This window comes from Pan paniscus, chromosome 16 (genome assembly GCF_029289425.2).
Source record: "Pan paniscus chromosome 16, NHGRI_mPanPan1-v2.0_pri, whole genome shotgun sequence".
NCBI lineage: Eukaryota > Metazoa > Chordata > Mammalia > Primates > Hominidae > Pan > Pan paniscus.
The window spans coordinates 67,964,053-67,981,113 of record NC_073265.2 but is presented as its reverse complement, the minus strand read 5'-3'; the positions used below and the strand labels follow the sequence as shown (position 1 = coordinate 67,981,113).

Below are 17,061 nucleotides of genomic sequence, written 5' to 3'. Positions count from 1 at the left end.
TTCTCAGGGAGGGAGGGTTAAGACAGCCTTGTTCTCTCCAACTACCTCCATCACCACTGGAGCCCTTACAGGCATCAGGGGAGAGAATTGGCTCACTGGAGCCAGGAACAGCATGGACACAGCCCTGGGGCTGAGGCTGAGTGGGCTCTGGGAGACCATCACTCTGTCTTTAAGCTTTGGTCTCCTGGCCCTCTACAAGCCAGGCTGTTTCAGGCTTTGCATTAGGACTTGCACAGAGACAGAGTTCAAACACAGCTGGTGGACACAGTGGGCTTTAGAGAGGTGGCACATACCTGGGGGTGGGGGCTGGGTAACAGGGAACGGAGGCCCTGGGGCTAGCATGGCCTGTCTGGAGGTGGCACAATGGGACCTGCACCACATGAGGACAGAGGGTCCACCTGGAAGACTGGACCAGCCAGATGGCCACCAAGCTGGATGGCCACCGCCAGAGCCTGCAGGACAGCAGAGGGGGCTGGGAAAGGACAGAGGATAACTGAGGGGCAGGGAATGTGGGTTCCTCCATACAGACACGAGTCTTCCCTAAGTGGGTCTTCCCCGTGGGGGTGAGGGGGCATTCAAGACACACCTCCAGCCCACCTCAAACCATCTCAGGAGGCCACCACCAACTCACACTGGCCAGTTGTATTGTCACACTGACCCCAGAACAGCACAGCCCTGTCCTTCAGATAAATAAATGGAGAGAGTGACGCATATCACAGCCAGGAGCTGGGACTCAGACCCAGGTCCAGCTGCAGTGCTGCCTCGATGGCTCCGCCTGCACCTCCTCCGGGACTCAGTTCCTGCTAACAAGTGAACACTTGAGTATGGGTGAAATAGGTGCTATTATCCCTTCTGGCTGCTGGGGAAAGGGAAGCAATGCACAGATGACTTGCCCAAGGCCAATGTATCATGGCTGGTTCAACCCCATCTGTCTCAGCCAGCACATCCCCATGGCAGAGGCTTTACTGTGATCCAAACCCCGAAGGTGGAACTCCTTCCACTGTCCCACCCAGGGCACAGAGCATGCAGCCCTATGTTTGAGGAGGTGACTGGGTGGGGAGGTGACAGTGTGGGAAACAATCCGGCTAGGCCAAGGCCTCATGGAGCCCAGGGTTCCCTAGGGCCAGGAGAGCACTGGAGCCCACCCCGACACCCATTGGAAACCTGGAATCCGCACCTGCAGGAGATCAGGAGAGGGGTTCAGCCTCTGATGCATCTGCAGCAAGGTGAGACAGGCACAGGTGGGCACCCTGCTTCCAACCAGCATCAGGAGGGCAGGAAGCAGATCTCCTGCCTGACCTTCCTCTCCTGCCTCCCCCAAGCAGAGAAGAAGGGGCAGCCGCCCATCAGGCCGTTGCCTAGATTGAAGCCGCTGAAGCCAGGTCCCAACAGGTGAGTGTGACCCCTTGACTATCCCAGGCCTGGCCCAAGGCAGTCCTGTCTCTGGTGAGGACCTGGTAGACAGGAGATGTGATGTCCCCAGTTGGCTCTATAAACCTCTTGAGGATAATCAAGGAAATGGGCAAGACCATCATGCTCAGACAAGAACCTGGCAGGCACGAAGGGGAACAGGGGCAGGTAAAAGTCAGTTTGGGTTCAGGCCTGGCCCCTGGAAGGATGGTGGATGAAGGGCCAGCCACGGTGAAGGGGAATGGATGGCCATGGGCTGTGTGGCCAGGACTGTCAGCTCCTGCAGCCCCTGCAGAACATCCGCCCAGGCCTGGCTCTGCGCTCAGCCTTCTGCCTGGAGCCACAGGTGCCTGGACACCAGCCTCAAGTAGGGATGGTGGTAGGAAAGGCACTTGTGGCCACATGTGGGCACCTAAGCATGGGACAGAGGGGTATCATGCCCTAAAGAAACCATAGAGGCCAAGAGCTTAAGCAGGTCTGACACCATCAATAAATCCCCTTGTCCTGGGTCACATCAATTAAGTCAGAGCCTACCCTGACCCTGAAGCTGCAGCTCAGTCTGGTTGAGACTCACAAAGAGACGTTAGTGCTGGGCAGGGGGCCTGGCCCAGCCTGCGATGTCCAGCAAAGCTGTGGGCTGGACAAGAATCTCTGAAGATTAGTCCAGGACAAGGAGAGCTGCGTCTGGGCAGGGAGTGGGGGCAATGCCCAGGGGGCAGGAGACCTGAGGACCTTTAGGTAGGGTGCCAGGTCAGGACGTGCAGAAGAGAAGGTGGCATGGCAGCTGCCCGAGGCCAGGCTATAAACCTAGGGGCCACCCTGTCTACCCTAAACCATGCTGCCACCCAGATGCTATCCTTCAAATGTGAGGCTGGGCTGGGAGAGCCCCCAGACCCCTCATCCCTTTCGCCCCAAGCTGCTTCCCATCCCTCACCAGAAGGAAAGTGAACTCTTCTACGGGGCACAGCCTGCCAGGTTCTCTATCACCTGGTGGAAGGGGCAGGTGGGAGGGGGAGCTTCAGCTGGGTGAGAAAGAACCCAGGTCTCACTCTGTCCCTACCTGACAGGTGACCTCAGGCAAGATGCTTTCTTTGCCTGGGGCCAAGGAGAGTCACAGGGGAAGGGCCAGGTTAAGAGGGCTCCACCCTGGAGCTCAGAGCTACCCACAGAGAAAACCTCCCATCCTCCCAATTCTGCTCCCAGCTCACACTGCTGGGATAACATCCTCCCCATCAGAGAGGCTGTGGGAGGTAGAGGCTGACCCCTGCTCCTTCAGGCACCTCAGTGGGTTTGGGTCCGCCTTCATCATGATCAGGGAGTGGGTCCCTGGGATCACAAAGGTGAGGGGCAGCTTCTTGGGCTCCAGGTGCTCCAAGGTAGACCCTGCAGGGCACCAGAGCTAGAAGGGTGTTAGGGAGGCCGAGTGCAGTGGCTCAGGCCTGTAATCTCAACACTTTGAAAGGCTGAGGTGGGTGGATCACGAGGTCAGGAGATCAAGACCATCCTGGCTAACACAGTGAAACCCCATCTCTACTAAAACTACAAAAAATTAGCCGGGCATGGTGGCACTTGCCTGTAGTCCCAGCTCCTCGGGAGGCTGAGGCAGGAGAATCACTTGAACCCAGGAGGCAGAGGTTGAACAGGGCTAGGACCTGAGCTCTGCCTGGTCATGGTGACTCTGAGCCAGGTAACACTACGTTAGTCTCAGTCTGTCACTGTGTTTCACGGGGGATGTTAGCATTACCTTTGGAGTCAAAGTAGGTAAGCCAGGGTAACCAGAGGTCCCAGCAGGGACCAAGACCAAAGGGTGCAGGGGTTGGGCCTGTCTGGAAGGTCAGGCTGGACGAGGGGCTCCATGAAGCTGGGGCAGCTGAGGGCCTGCCCTTCAGGTTACAGGCATGTGGGTCCTGGTCTAGATCCTCATATGCCATCCAGAGACCCAACCCTAGGGACAATTCCTCCCAGGCTGGTAGCAGAGAGTCAATCCTTGTACTCACCCTACCAAAAGCTCTGAAATGAGGGGCCCTATGGGTGGGGGAAAGACTCTTCAGAAAAAGGTTCTCAGGGGCAGGGAAGGTTTGAGCTGGGCCTTAGGGCAGCCAGAGAGGTAGGTGACAGGTCCCCTCACAAAGCCTGCCAAACAATGCAGGAGGAACACAGGTGTAGTGGTGGGAATGTTCTGGAAGACAGCAGGAAACCTCCCACTCACTGATGGGGCTGAGTGAGGTCAGGTCCACACACCAGGAGGTGGTGGCATCCACACACTGGTACACTTTGTTTCTTGTTTTAGAGACAGGGTCTTGCTCTGTTGCCCAGGCTGGAGTGTGGTGGTGCAATCATAGCTCACTGCAGCCCTGACCTCCTGGGTTCATGTGATCTTCCCACCTCAGCCATCTGAGTAGCTGGGACTACAGGCACATGCCACCATGCCTAATTTTATTTTTTTAGAGACAGGGTCTGGCAATGTTGCCCAGGCTGGTCTCAAGCGATCTTTCCACTTCAGCCTCCCAAAACACTGAGACTACAAGAACAAGCCAGCACTCCTGGTCATGCTGGTGGATTTTGGCTGCCATGGTGCACAGGAGGTATGAGCTTGGGGGCAGAGTCTGCTCCTGCACCTCTACCCAGGCCTGCACCCAGACTGACCCCTGGGCTGCAGGGAGCAGGTGGGGAGAGAACGCAGCAAGCAGAGCGGGCTAGCCCATGATGGAGACCCAGGCTGGGACTAGGAGAGATAGGGCTCCAACCCTCGGGCTAGTGGCCCTGCCCAACCCCATGGGGCCAAGATGACTTCCTAGGAAGCCAGGCATGGAAGCCAGCATGCACCTGAACTGAAGACGGAAGACTCTGATGAGAGGGAGGGGGGAGGCCTCTGACATAGTTTGGATACTTGTCCCATCCACATCTCGTGTTGAAATGTGATCCCCAATGCTGGAGATGGGGCCTATAATGTGAGGTGTTTGGGTCATGGTGGGGGATCCCTCATGAATGGCTTAGTGCCCTCCCCATGGTAATGAGTGAGTTTTCTTACTTTTTATTTTTTATTTTTTTATTTTTTGAGGCAGAGTCTCGCTCATAGCCCAGGCTGGAGTGCAGTGGCATGATCTTGGCTCACTGCAACCTCCACCTCCAAGGTTCGAGTGATTCAATGAGTGAGTTTTCTATTAGTTCACAGGAGAGCTTGATGCCTCCTCTGTCTTGCTTCTTCTCTCACCATGCGACACGTCTGCTCCCTCTGCCTCCCACCAGAAGTAAAAGCTTCCTGAGGCTTCACCAGAAGCCTAGCAGATGCTTGTACAGCCTGCAGAACTGTGAGGCAAATAAATCTCTTGCATAAATCACCCAGTCTCAGGGCCAGGAGCAGTGGCTCACGCCTGTAATTCCAACATTTTGGGAGGCCGAGGTGGGTGAATCACTTGAGGTCAGGAGTTCAAGACCAGCCTGGCCAACCTGGTGAAACTCGGTCAAGTAAAAATACAAAATTTAGGCAGGCATGGTGGTGCATGCCTGTAATCCAAGCTACTTGGGAGGCTGAGGCATGAAAATTGCTTGAACTGGGAGGCAGAGGTTGCAATGAGCTGATCACACCATTGCCCTCTAGCTTGGGCCACAAGAGTGAAACTCCATCTCAAAACCCTGTCTCTACTAAAGATACAACAAATTAGCCAGGCATGGTGGTGCATGGCTATAATTCCAGCTACTCAGGAGGCTGAGGCAGGACAGTAGCCTGAACCCAGGAGGCAGAGGTTGCAGTGTCCTGAGATGGTGCCACTGTACTCCAGCCTGGGTGACAGAGCTAGACTTCATCTCAAAAATAAATAAATAAATAACCCAGTCTCAGGTATTCCTCTAGAGCAACGCAAAGTGGACTAATACAGTGTCCACTGGACCTGACACTCAGGGAATGGCTGGTCTTGACTCTGCCATTAACAGTCTGACTATGACAGAGTTGTTCCCCTGCTCTGCCTCAGTTTGTCCTCTCTCAGCTGAGCAGGGCAGGGATAATTGCTTCTCATGTGGGCCACAGGACAAAACAAAGCCCTGAGTCCCACAGGAAGGTAGGTGGGCTATGTCCAAAGGAAGACAGACCTGGGGCAGAATTTTATGTTCCCAGGGTGGCAGAGGGACATGGAGAAGATGCCTCCTTTGTGGGCAAAGGAGAAGGGAAGATGAGCAGAGAGGCGCCAGGCACCCGCCTCGCCCCCACCTCCCCCACCCCACACCAGGCCCATTCCCACTCAGCCCCCAACTCAGGCTGCACCATTCCCCTTACGGTCAGCGTGACTTCCCGGCCAAGCTGACAGAAGCTGACAGCTTGGATTCATCAGAGACAGCACGTAGCGTAGATGATGTGCAGGACGGAAGTGGAGAGGGGACATGGGAGCCGTGGTGTCAGGTCTGGGGCTGCCAACATGATACCTGCCCTGGCTGGTCCACCCTGCCAGATGTGGCCTCTAATTCTAAGGTCTCCGAGTTCCAGGCCAGGACTGGAGCCAGACTCCCCTTGGGGACAGGGGACACAGTCCACATAGACATCACCTGGGTTTTGGGCAAAGCCAGCTGGACAAATGAATGAAAGGGGCCCTGCTGGAGGGTAAAACTGGGCCTGGACTACTCAGACCTGCCTCTGGGACAGCACGGTCCCATCCTTCCAGTCAGACTCCTGAGCTGGAAGCCCACCCAGCCAGGGAGTGGGGAAGGGGTGGCCTGCAGTCTCCCTTGAGTCTGTAGCCCCTCCCACCCACGGGAGCTCCATTAAAAAAGATGCAGAAACACCACGTGCTCCTCCCAGCTGCTGGCTGCTTCCTGGCATGGCCTCCAGGACCCTGGATGAATCAAGACGGGGCTGCCAGCAGCTGGGGGCAGGGGGAAGCTGGGTCCCCAGGGTGGATGCCTAGCAGGAACATGCAGGAGTTGTGAGTGATGGGCCCTCAGGGCTGAGCTCCTTCTGCCCAGGGGACCTTGGTGACACACCTGCTGCTGAGCTCAGCTCAAGGAGTAAGGGCCTGGTGCCAAGTAGCCTCTCTGCTTGCGAAGACAGTCCTGGGATCGTTACCCCTCTGCCCAGGGCTCAAGTATCCAGGCTGGGGAAGGGCCAGCAGTCAGAAAGAAGGAGGCCATGCGTGTGGGTCCCCTAGCAGTCAGGGGCCTTGGTGGACCAAGCCCCTATGAGGGGGATGAGGGGGAAGGGAGACTGAGCTGTACCCCCTACCCTGAGATCTGTGGTACCAGGCTCCAGAGGGGGCCCCGGGGGGAGACCAGCATGACAGGAACCGCTACGATGCCTCTGGGCACCTACTCTGCAGGGCTGGGCCAGCCTGAGATTGGCAGCAGAGGGGTGGGCCAGGCACCACCAGGAATGAAGCTTCGTTTGCTAGAGCTGTGACCCTCTTCATCCTCTCCTGACCCCCAGCTGACCCTCGTCCTCAGATCTCTGCAGAACTTTGACCAAGTGGTGGTGGAGGAATTCCGGTGGGTCCAGGGTGGCCCTGGGTGACCCAGGGCTCAGAACAGCATTGTGGGGTTGAGGACAGGAGGCTGGAAGAGATGACCTCCCTTAGTCCCGCAAGGCTGCACAGTCCCCTGAAGTCTGTGATAATCCTCTCAGCAGGCCGGACCCACTGACCGCCAGAGTGGGTGCCACCTTCTTCAGGGTGGCGCCAGCCCAGGCCGTCGTGTGGGACTGTGCACGCCAGGGTCTGCACACCCTGTGGGAGGCAGAGGGCCTCTTGGTAGACACGGTCATCACCTCCTTCCCTCTGCAGGCCCGCCTCCCTCTGTCCCTCTGCCTCCTCCCTTGGGCTCGCTGCCTCCACATGCCCTGATCTGAAGCCTGCCTCCCCTCCTCATGGAGCCCTCCAAGGTGCTCCTAGTCCCAGCTCTCTGGTCCCGCAGCAGCTTCTGGGCCCAGATTCTGTCTTCTTAGAAGTCTGGGAGGCAAAGCCCCGCCAGGCCATGGCCTTCTTGCTCTGCTCTAGGCACTCCCAGCCCCAAAGCCTCCAGCCTGCTGGATGCCTTTATCTCCAGCTATGCTGTGGCTCTCCTCATCCTGGGCCTCCTGCTCGTCACAGTTGCCCTTGTCCTGGTGAGTGTCTGGCTGGGCCAGCTCTCCTTCCTGAGTCGCAGGCTGAACCTTTGACGCCTTGAACCTTTGAGCCAAGCTAAGGGGTGAGCGGGCCCCTTTACACCCTTGATTCCCCCATCCAAGCTCAGCATCTCCTCATCCTCCAGCTGGGGCCGTGGGATTTGGGGCCAGAGGGTTGGGCCTGATCCCAGTGTCCCCGCCCTTCTTGTCAAAGTGCTAAACTTGAGGGCATGCCTTGGGTGCTGACTTTCCCAGGAACTCACAGCCAGAGAGGGCCAGGCACCAGCCTGAGGTCACACAGCCATGGGCTTCTTCCCTCCTAGACCCACAAGGATTGGACTTGCAGGGCTGGGACAAATGTGGGGTGGGAGAAAACAATGCCTTGTCAACCCACGCAGGGAGCCCCACTCCCATCCCCAAGGTGCATAAAGTTGAGGAACACCCCTGCTCCCACGTCCATGCTCACTGCGTCCCTGCTCCAAGTGCTTGGCACTCACACCAGCCTCCTGTCCTCCATGCCACAGATATCGGTCTCATTTACAGAGGGGGAAATGGTGGCCAAAAGCCTCCCCCAGCACACACGGCTAGACCCCACAGAGGTCTTAGGTGCAGCTGAGGGGTCCACAGTCTCTGCTGTCCCTTCTGCCACTCGTGCTGCCAGGGACCATGCTTTGGAGAGGGAGGAATGAGAGTGAGCTGGGTGCTCACACATGGGGCACAGGGGACTAAGGAAGGGTCAGCCAGGAGGAAAGGGCAAGGTCTGATCCTGTACGTACACATCACAGAGCGCGCGGAGTCAGGAGACTGAGGGCCACGTCCCGGCTCTGCGGCTGCTCGGTATGTAACCATGGTTAGGTCATCTCCCTGGACTCTCCATGCACTTTGTGTGCTGCGTGCACCTTCTAGAATGAGCCTGGACCCTGGCTGGCCTCATACTTACTGCATAGGTTGCAGATCCGCAAGTGCTTCTGCAAGGGGCTTTGCTTCTCCTCATAACAGCAGCACAGGCTGGCCGCGTGCTCTGGGGGTAGAATGGAGAAGCTCTGGAGGTAGCAGGTGGGGGCTGGGCTTGGGTTTCTGGCCCAGACAGGGAAGGGTACACCTCAGGTTCACAGGGCCTGGCCTGCTCTCTAGCAGACCTTGGCCCACAGACTGTCCAGCTGCCCAACCACAACCCGTACCTTTGGGCAGCCCCAGCTGCTGCAGTTCACTGGCCAAGGATTCGCCATCGACACTGTGCTTGGCAGCACCGGAGAGCATGAAACTCAGCACTGCCACTGTGGCCTTCACATCGCCTGACCCTGAGGGACCCATGGCTGGGACAGGGGGTGTCACTGTGGCTCCAGCCACCTCCCAGTTGCCCTATTAACTTCAGCTCAAGGCCCCAAGGCTTCCTAAGGGTTGTGGGCACTGCTACTGCTCCATCAGGAGCTGGCAGAGGACAGGAAGGTGGGACTGTCAATGTCTTTCTTTCCTTCATGCTCCTCCACTAGGGAAGGCAGGTTAAGGATGCTGCTGGGAGGGGTGCGGGGACCCTCTGTACCAGGCACCAGGCCAAGGTCCCAGGGTTGCCTGGGGCCTGTGGACTCAGTGGGGTACTCACCAAACTTAGCGTCAACTGTGAGCTTCAGGATCTTCTCATACTATGGGGAAAGGAGACCTTCAGGGGGTGCCAGGCCCCTGCTCACCAGCCCCTCACCTACAGCCTGGATCCTGCAATAAGGAACAGACCGGCTGGAAAGAAGTATGGGAGGTGCCCAGAGAGGTTGCGAGGCCGGGTCACCTGTCTCCCTGGGCCTAGTGCAGTTTCAGGGCAGGAGGGGTCATAAGGGCATGGGACAATGGGGTGCTGGATCTTGTACTCACATCATTCCCCTGTCCCAGCAGCTCTTTAGTACCTGGCTGCAGAGCAGCCGCAACTTCACAGAGGACTGGAAGGGAAGTCCTTACATCAGCCAGGCTGGCAAACCTCACCCCTCCTTCCTGGGGACTGGCTCAGAGCAGGCCAGCCACTGATCAAGGTCACAAAGCATGGTAGCACAGGCTGAGAGCACTGAGGCCCTAGCCCCAGAGAAACCTCACCATCATCTACACCCACAATCCCCACCCCCAACACCCCTCCTCCACTCAGACTACACCCTGTGCACTCAACCATCTTGGCCAGCGTGCTGATCTCTGCCAGCACCCAGTCGGGACAGTCCAGATCACCACAGAACCAGAACCTCTGCAAGGGAGGGAGGCAGGTAATCAGGCTGGAGGGAAGGCTGAGGTGTGGCCAGGATCCGTGTGTCTCCCACACTGCTGCCCATCAGGGACCCCTGGTCCCCATCATAGATGGACACCCTCTGGCCATTTGTTCTCCCCTGTCACCAGGCTGTTGAGGAAACTCTCTCCCTGACCCACCCTGCCACCAAACCCTGCTCTTTGGTCTACTCCAGGCATTCATCTGCTCAGCAAACATCAATTGAGCATCTTTCTTTGTGCTAGCTCCCACTCTAAGAGCTGGGGGTACAGCAGGAGATAAAACAAAGTCCTGTGCCTCACACAGATGAGTGACCTCTCTCCCCTCTTCCCCATACCCACACAAGTCCAGCCACTCCGGCTTCCCTGCTGCTGCTCGGGGACACCAGCCTCGCTCCCACCTCCATGCCTGCTGCACTCTCTACGTGGCTTGCTATCCTTTATTTCATTCCACTCTCTGCTCAAGTGACACCTCATCAGACCAGCCCCTCTTTTTTTTTTTTTGAAAGATGGAGTCTTGCTCTGTTGCCCAGGCTGGAGTGCAATGGCACAATCTTGGCTCACTGCAACCTCCACCTCCCAGCTTCAGGCAGTTCTCCTGCCTCAGCCTCCCAAGTAGCTGAGATTACAGGCATGCGCCACCACACCCGGCTTTTTTGTATTTTTAGTAGAGACAGGGTTTCACCACGTTGGCCATGCTGGTCTCGAACTCCTGACCTCAGGTCATCTGCACACTTCGGCCCCTCAAAGTGCTGGGATTACAGGCGTGAGCCACTGCACCGAGCCAGGCCCGCCCTTCTTGATCATACTTCCTAAAATAGCCCCTCACACAAGGAAATTTTGGGGGCCAGTGGATATTTCATTATCTTGATTGTGGTGATCCAACAGTCAGGAAGATTTGGTCTTTACTTGTCCAGCCTCATCCTTCCCTAACCTGCAGATAATACTCTCCCAGCTATGGGAAATGCATTCATTCCTGGGGAGTCATGCGCTCTCTAACCTGAAGTCTCTGCACATGCTGTTCCCTGTCTGAAGACACACGCCTCCCACCCTTGCCTCCCAACCCCTGGTACACAAACTGTACTTCAGCCAGCCAGCTCCTGCCATCCGCCTTTAAGGTTGAAGGCACCCTCAGGAAGCCCCCTTAGCACTACACACAAGGCGCAGTTAGGTCTCTGCCCCTGGAGCCTTGACTATGACTCCAATTCAAGCCTCCGATTTCCCCTTCCCTCGGCAGCTCAGGTCCTCCCAGTGCCCAGCACACTTCATGGTATAGACTAGGCGCTTAGAACGTAGGGATGGATGGACTGGATGGATGGATGGATAAGTCTCAACCCCAAAACTACTACTTTCTGGCTCTGGAAAGAGCGAAGGGGCTTCCTAACAGTGTGGAAGTGTGATCCTGATTCTAAGCGCGTTCTTGTCTAAGTCCCACAGCAGGGCTGGGGAAGGGGGTGTCCTTGGGAGGTCCTCTTGTGGCTGGGGAAGACCCGAAAGGACTCCCAGCTCCAGACAAGCCCTAGTTCCTGCCCCGGGAGGCAGGGGCCCTTCCTTTCCCCAGGGAAGCACGGGGACTCTAAGCCGGCCGGCCTGCGCTGTCTTACCCGCCCCTGTCTCGGGAGCGGAGTAGCGGTGGACTTTTCTCACGCCCGCACACACTGTTTGCGGAGAGGCCAGGGCAGACAACCTCCACCCGTTTCCGGAGCTACTGGCGCCCCCTCATTCCCGCTCCAGCAGCCCACGCCTCGCTTCACCCCTGGTGCCTCATCATCGCGCCAGGAAGCCAGGGCCCGGGGATTTCTTTTTCCGGTCCGACGGGGTCAACTGAGTCGACGATCACTTGACTTGGACTAACGGCCTCTGGGAGGGCGCGGCCTGCTCGAGTGAGGCCGGGAGCGGACCGCAGCCCAATCGAGGGGCCGGGGGCGAAATGCTGGCGTCTCCTCCTCCGTCTCCCAGAATCGTTCCCTGGAAAAAAAACAGCGCCCACCATCAGTTTAACTGAGGACCGAATTAAGGCATTAGGAAGGACAGTGGAAGTTATTTCATTTGTTTAACTTAAGGGGGTAGGATCCCGGGAGCCAGGGGGATTCAGGTCATTGCCATGTTTTCCACTGTTAAGCGAATAGCATTATACACAGCTGCGGGCTGTGGCAAAAGACATTTTAAAAACTATTGAAGTCTACTACACATACAGAAAATTGTACCTATTATAAATATAAAGCTTAATAAGTTTTCATCAACTGTACACCTCACATAACCAGCACTCAGATAAGGAAATAACCAGATAACTTCTTCAAGCGCATGGGTATTTTATTTCATTTTGATGAATCGTCTAGGTGCCTAACAAAAAGGGCTGTCATAATTAACATGCTCAGGAAAACTCCCTACAGCTTCAACATCAACAGATGCTTAATTTTTGCCAATCTGATGGGGAAAAAAATCGGTTGCTTAGGTTGCAGTGGTAGTCTGCTTACTGGTAGCTTTGAGCTAATGGTAGTCTAGAACAGCTAAGTTTCCGACATTGACTTGCAGAGGCAAAAACAAAAAGACAAAACAACAGCAAAAATACATCAGAGAATAAACTAATAACCAAAGAAGAAACTGAAGACAGTCATCCCTTAGTAACTTCAGGATATTGGTTCCAGGACCCCAGAGATACCAAAATTCACTGATGCTCAAGTCCCTGATATAATATGGCATAGTATTTGCATATAACCTATGCACATCCTTCCGTATACTTTAAATCATCTCTAGATTACTGTAATACCTAATACAACGTAAGTGCTTTGTAAGTACCTGTTATAAAGTATTTATAACTTTTTGCTTTTTATTGTTTTACTTTTTCCAAATATTTTTGATGCACAGTTGGTTAAATCCAAGGATCTTGAACCCGAGGATACAGAGGGCTGACCGTAGTTTGAACTCTCTCCTCAATTCCATGCCTATCCCATGCACCAGGTGCAGCTGGTTTTATTGCTGCAGGCTTTCAAGTTTTCAAAAGACAGAGCTCATGACAAGTAAACTGCTCTATAGAATAGAAAGAAATGGAAAGTGTCCCAATTCATGGTAAAATTGAGCTCACCTCTGAAGAGTTCTTTTACAGATCATAAGCGCTAGCCTGTTGAAAACCACAGTATGTTAAGTTACTAGACTATCCTATACCATGTCAAAGAAAAACTTTAAGAACATAAGACCTGTAATCATAGCACTTTGGGAGGCCAAGGCCGGTGGGTCGCTTGAGCCCACAAGTTCTAGACCAGCTTGGGCAACATAGGGAGACCCCGGTCTCTACAAAAAATTAGCTGCTTCTGCTGGTGCACACGTGTCGTCGCAGCTACCTAAGAGGCTGAGGTGGGAGGATCTCTTGAGCATGGGAGGTGGAGGCTGCAGTGAGCCATGATGTCGCCACTGTACTCCATCTAGCCTGAGCAACAGAAGGAGACCATCTCAGAAAAAAGAAAAAAAAATGGCTGGGCGCTGTGGCTCATGCCTGTAATCCTAGCACTTTGGGAGGCTGAGGCAGGCAGATCACTTGAGGTCAGGAGTTGGAGACCAGCCTGGCCAACATGGCAAAACCTGTCTCTACTAAAAAAAAAAAAAAAAAAAAAATGAATTGGGCGTGGTGGCGGGTGCCTGTAATCCCAGCTACTCGGGAGGCTGAGGCACGAGAATCGCTTGAACCTGGGAGATGGAGGCTGCAGTCAGCCGAGATTGCACCGCTGCATTTCAGTCAGCTTGAGCAACAGGGTGAGACTCTGTCTCAAAAAAAAAATAAAGGTAAGAATGGTTCAACTTTTACTTCATCCTATCAATAGGTTAAAGAAGAGTAAAATGGACAGATTTGGAAAACCATTTTTTATTTAAACAGAGAAAATTAGGAACAGATGAAAACTGTCTTAAGAGTATTTGAGAAACAAAACAGCAAATTTAACATCAGACAAAATATCTAAATTGAGAAATAAAGTTAAAAGGTGGATGGTGCGCCCTTTTAATGTTATACGGGAGCATTGTTTCATAGATACTTGTTTGACTATTAAAGATTGACTATTTAGAGCCGTGGTCCTCACACATTAGAGTGCATCATCATCCCCTGCAGGGCTTGTGAAACCGGCTGCTGGGCCTCACACCAGAGTTTCTAACTCAGTAGGACTGAGGTGGGGCCTAAGCATTGCATGTCTATGTTCCCAGGTGATGCTGATGCTTCCAATTTGAGACCATGCTTTGAAAAGCACTAGTGCAGGGAAATATAGTACAGAATATGTTATGAATATACTGGAGAATATGTATATATGTTAGCTTACAGATTTCTGTCCAGTAGAAAAGATAACTCCCAAAGATGACGTTTTTATTTCCCAATATGATTTTCTTTTTAAGTCAGAATCTTGCTCTATCACCCAGGCTGGAGTGCAGTGGGATGATCTCGGCTCACTGCAGCCTCCACCTCCCAGGTTCAAGTGATTCTCCTGCCTCAGCCTCCCAAGTAGCTGGGACTACAAGCACCCAGCACCGTGCCTGGCTAATTTTTGTATTTTTAGTAGAGACAGGGTTTCACCATTTGGCCAGGCTGGTCTTGAACTCCTGACCTCAAGTGATCTACCCACCTTGGCCTCCCAAAGTGCTAGGATTACAGGCGTGAGCCACCATGCCCAGCCTCCCATAGGATATTAACAAGTTTTGTCTCTATCTCAGAATGCATTTCGGAATGCCCTTCCTGGAGCACTACAGACACTGTCTCTCAAAACGCTCCTCTAACTAGCTTCACTGTGTTGCTGACTCCCTTGTAAATTAAAGAAAATATCTTATACATATTCCTTCATTATCTGTATGAAAGTCAAGCTTTTCACATTGTGAAAATTATACTTCAGGCTGGGTGCAGTGGCTCACGCCTGTAATCCTAGCACTTCGGGAGGCTGAAGTGATGGGATCACTTGAGGCCAGGCGTTTGACACCAGCCTGGCCAACATGTTGAACCCCATGTGTACTCAAAAAAAAAAAATCAAAATTAGTTGGGTGTGGTTGCACACACCTGTAGTTCCAGCTACTTGAGAGGTGGAGGCACAAGAATTGCTTGAACCCAGGAGGCAGAGGTTACCGTGGGATGACATCATGCCACTGCACTCCAGCCAGAGCCAGAGCAAGGCTCTCTCTCAAAGGAAAGAAAAAAAAGAAAGAAAAAAGAAAATTATACTTTGATACAGTATGCTAATATAAAGGATATGATATGGTTTGGCTCTGTGTCCCCATCCAGATCTCTTCTTGAATTGCAATAATCCGCACGTGTCAAGGGTGTGGGCCCAGGTGGAGATAATTGAATCATGGGGGCAGTTTCTCCCGTGCTGTTCTCGTGATAGTGAGTGAGTTCTCACGAGATCTGTTGGTTTTATTACAGGCTTTCCCCTTTGCTCGGCTTTCCTTCTCTCTCCTGCTGCCCTAGGAAGAGGTGTCTTCTGCCATAATTGTAAGTTTCCTGAGGCCTTCCCCAGCCATGCAGAACTGTGAGTCAATTTAAACCTCTTTTCTTTATAAATTACCCAGTCTTGGGTATTTCTTCATAGTGGAGTGAGAATGGACTAATACAGTGTACTAATAACAGCCCAGGCAGTAGTATACAGGTACTAGTATACTTTGATGCTAGAGGTATTCCCATTAAGGTCAGGAGCAGTATGTGCTATCATTACCGTGATCTAACATTGTTCCAGAGGGTTTTAGGTCAGCAGTTCTCAACTGGAGGTGATTTTGCTGCCCTGGGGATATTTGACAATATCTGAAATCATTTTGGCTGTCACACTGAGGAGTGCTACTGGCATGTAGCAGGCGGAGGCTGGGGATGCTGCTAAACATCCTGTGAGGTGCAAACAGCTCCAGAACAGAGAATTATCCAGCCCTAAACATCAATAGTGCTGCTGTTGAGAAACCCTAGTCTAGACAAATAAAACATGGGAAATCCATTAACATAAACGTGGGAAGATAATAAACTAGTATTTGCCAATGGCAGTCTAGCTAAGAGGTCCAAAAGAAGCACCTGAAGAACAGTTTGATTTTGCAGGGGCTGCATGGTGGCTTATGCCTGTAACCTCAGTACATTTTGAGGTCGCACTCGGAGGATCTCTTGAGGCCAGGAGTTCAAGACCAGCCTGGGAAACAGAGTGGACTGCATCTCTATCAAAAATTTAAAAATTAACCAGATGTGGTGGTGCGCTCTGAGAGGCCCAGCTGCTAAGGTGGGAGTATCGCTTGAGCCCGGGAGCTGGAGGCTACAGTGAGCTGTGATCATGCCACTGTACTCAAAAAAAATTTTTTTGAAACAGCGTTTTTCTCTGTTGCATATGGGGTCTTGCTGTGTTGCCCAGGCTGGTCTCAAACTCCTAACCTCAAGCAGTCTTCCTCCCTCCGCCTCTGAAAATGTTGAGATTATAGGTGTGAGCCACTCCCCCAGCCTTAAAAAATAAAAATAAAAAAATAAATTACATGGTGTTATGTGGCTCATTGAAAGATGTTGGAAAACAGTTGTGCATGTGACCCAGCTGTAACCAGTTATAAAAGTATCAGGATCATTAAGAAATGTACTGCATCTGGCTTTCCCAAGTTTGGGTTCCTGCTGAAGGAATGAGATGGACGTTTTCTGCCTCCCCTCCTCACCTCCCTGCAGGAACCAGGATTGTGCATTTTGACGGGCAGGCTCTTACCTCTGACAGGCCACAGGGGGCATGCAGAGCCTTTCCGCATGTGCTTTTTGGGCACTTGGATAAAGACCCCCTGTCCAGGCCTTTGCTTAGGATATTTGGCCCATGGAGAAATGAGGCTGGAATCACCTGGGAGGGATAGAGGCTTCAACTGGAAGGAGGAGTGACCTGAACTCCAGGTTGTGGGCCTACGCTTTGTTCCCATGCAGCACCTCGTTAGTGGTGACTGAGGCCTGGAAGTCGGGGACCTTGGTGACCAAGTGGGAGGTGAGGGGCATCTCTCCAGTACTGACCCCTCCCCATGCCCAAATCAATGCCCTCTATCAGCTCAGACACAGCCCCACCCAGCAGCAGTGCGGGTCAGGAAGGGCAAATGCAGTCGGCACGGATCTGCTCCATAGTCTCCACCTCACTTCGTCTCGGGTTGAGGGGAGTGAGTCCCCACAGCACTGATATGATATCCTGTCAGCTGAGAACATCCAGCTTGATTTAGACAGATAAGGTGGGACATCTCTAGGGCATGGTGTGTGGAGCAGTGCCATCCCTCTGTGGCAGCGAGCCAAGCAATAAACCAGAATGTGCAAAACCTGCGTCCCAGAATCACCATTCCTGGAGGAAAAGCCTATATTGTCAAGATGC

The 17,061-nt window shown here is 53.4% G+C and overlaps 1 protein-coding gene and 1 pseudogene across 1 annotated transcript; both read right to left on the bottom strand.

Annotated features, from left to right (window-relative positions):
• Positions 1 to 5,182: 5,182 nt before the first annotated feature.
• Positions 5,183 to 8,891, bottom strand: LOC117978284 (COMM domain-containing protein 4-like). The gene is made up of 3 exons (XM_063596867.1): positions 8,677 to 8,891; positions 8,436 to 8,516; positions 5,183 to 6,948 (listed from the first exon to the last, which is right to left on the bottom strand). The coding sequence occupies exons 1-3, from the start codon at positions 8,807 to 8,809 to the stop codon at positions 6,803 to 6,805; spliced, it is 360 nt and encodes a 119-aa protein (XP_063452937.1). The 5' UTR covers positions 8,810 to 8,891; the 3' UTR covers positions 5,183 to 6,802.
• Positions 8,892 to 8,908: 17 nt separating this feature from the next.
• LOC134728398 (COMM domain-containing protein 4-like) lies at positions 8,909 to 16,700 on the bottom strand (annotated as a pseudogene).
• Positions 16,701 to 17,061: the final 361 nt, after the last annotated feature.

Bases quoted from the DNA above. Each gene is read 5' to 3' on its own strand.
- LOC117978284 (XM_063596867.1), bottom strand. From the start codon at position 8,809: ATGGGTCCCTCAGGGTCAGGCGATGTGAAGGCCACAGTGGCAGTGCTG. The intron at 8,517-8,676 runs GTACGGGTTGTG...TTCTACCCCCAG, and splicing joins GCAGCTGGGGCTGCCCAAAG to AGCACGCGGCCAGCCTGTGC. The intron at 6,949-8,435 runs GTAAGTATGAGG...CATCTCTTCCAG, and splicing joins GCGGATCTGCAACCTATGCA to CCTCCTGTCCTCAACCCCAC.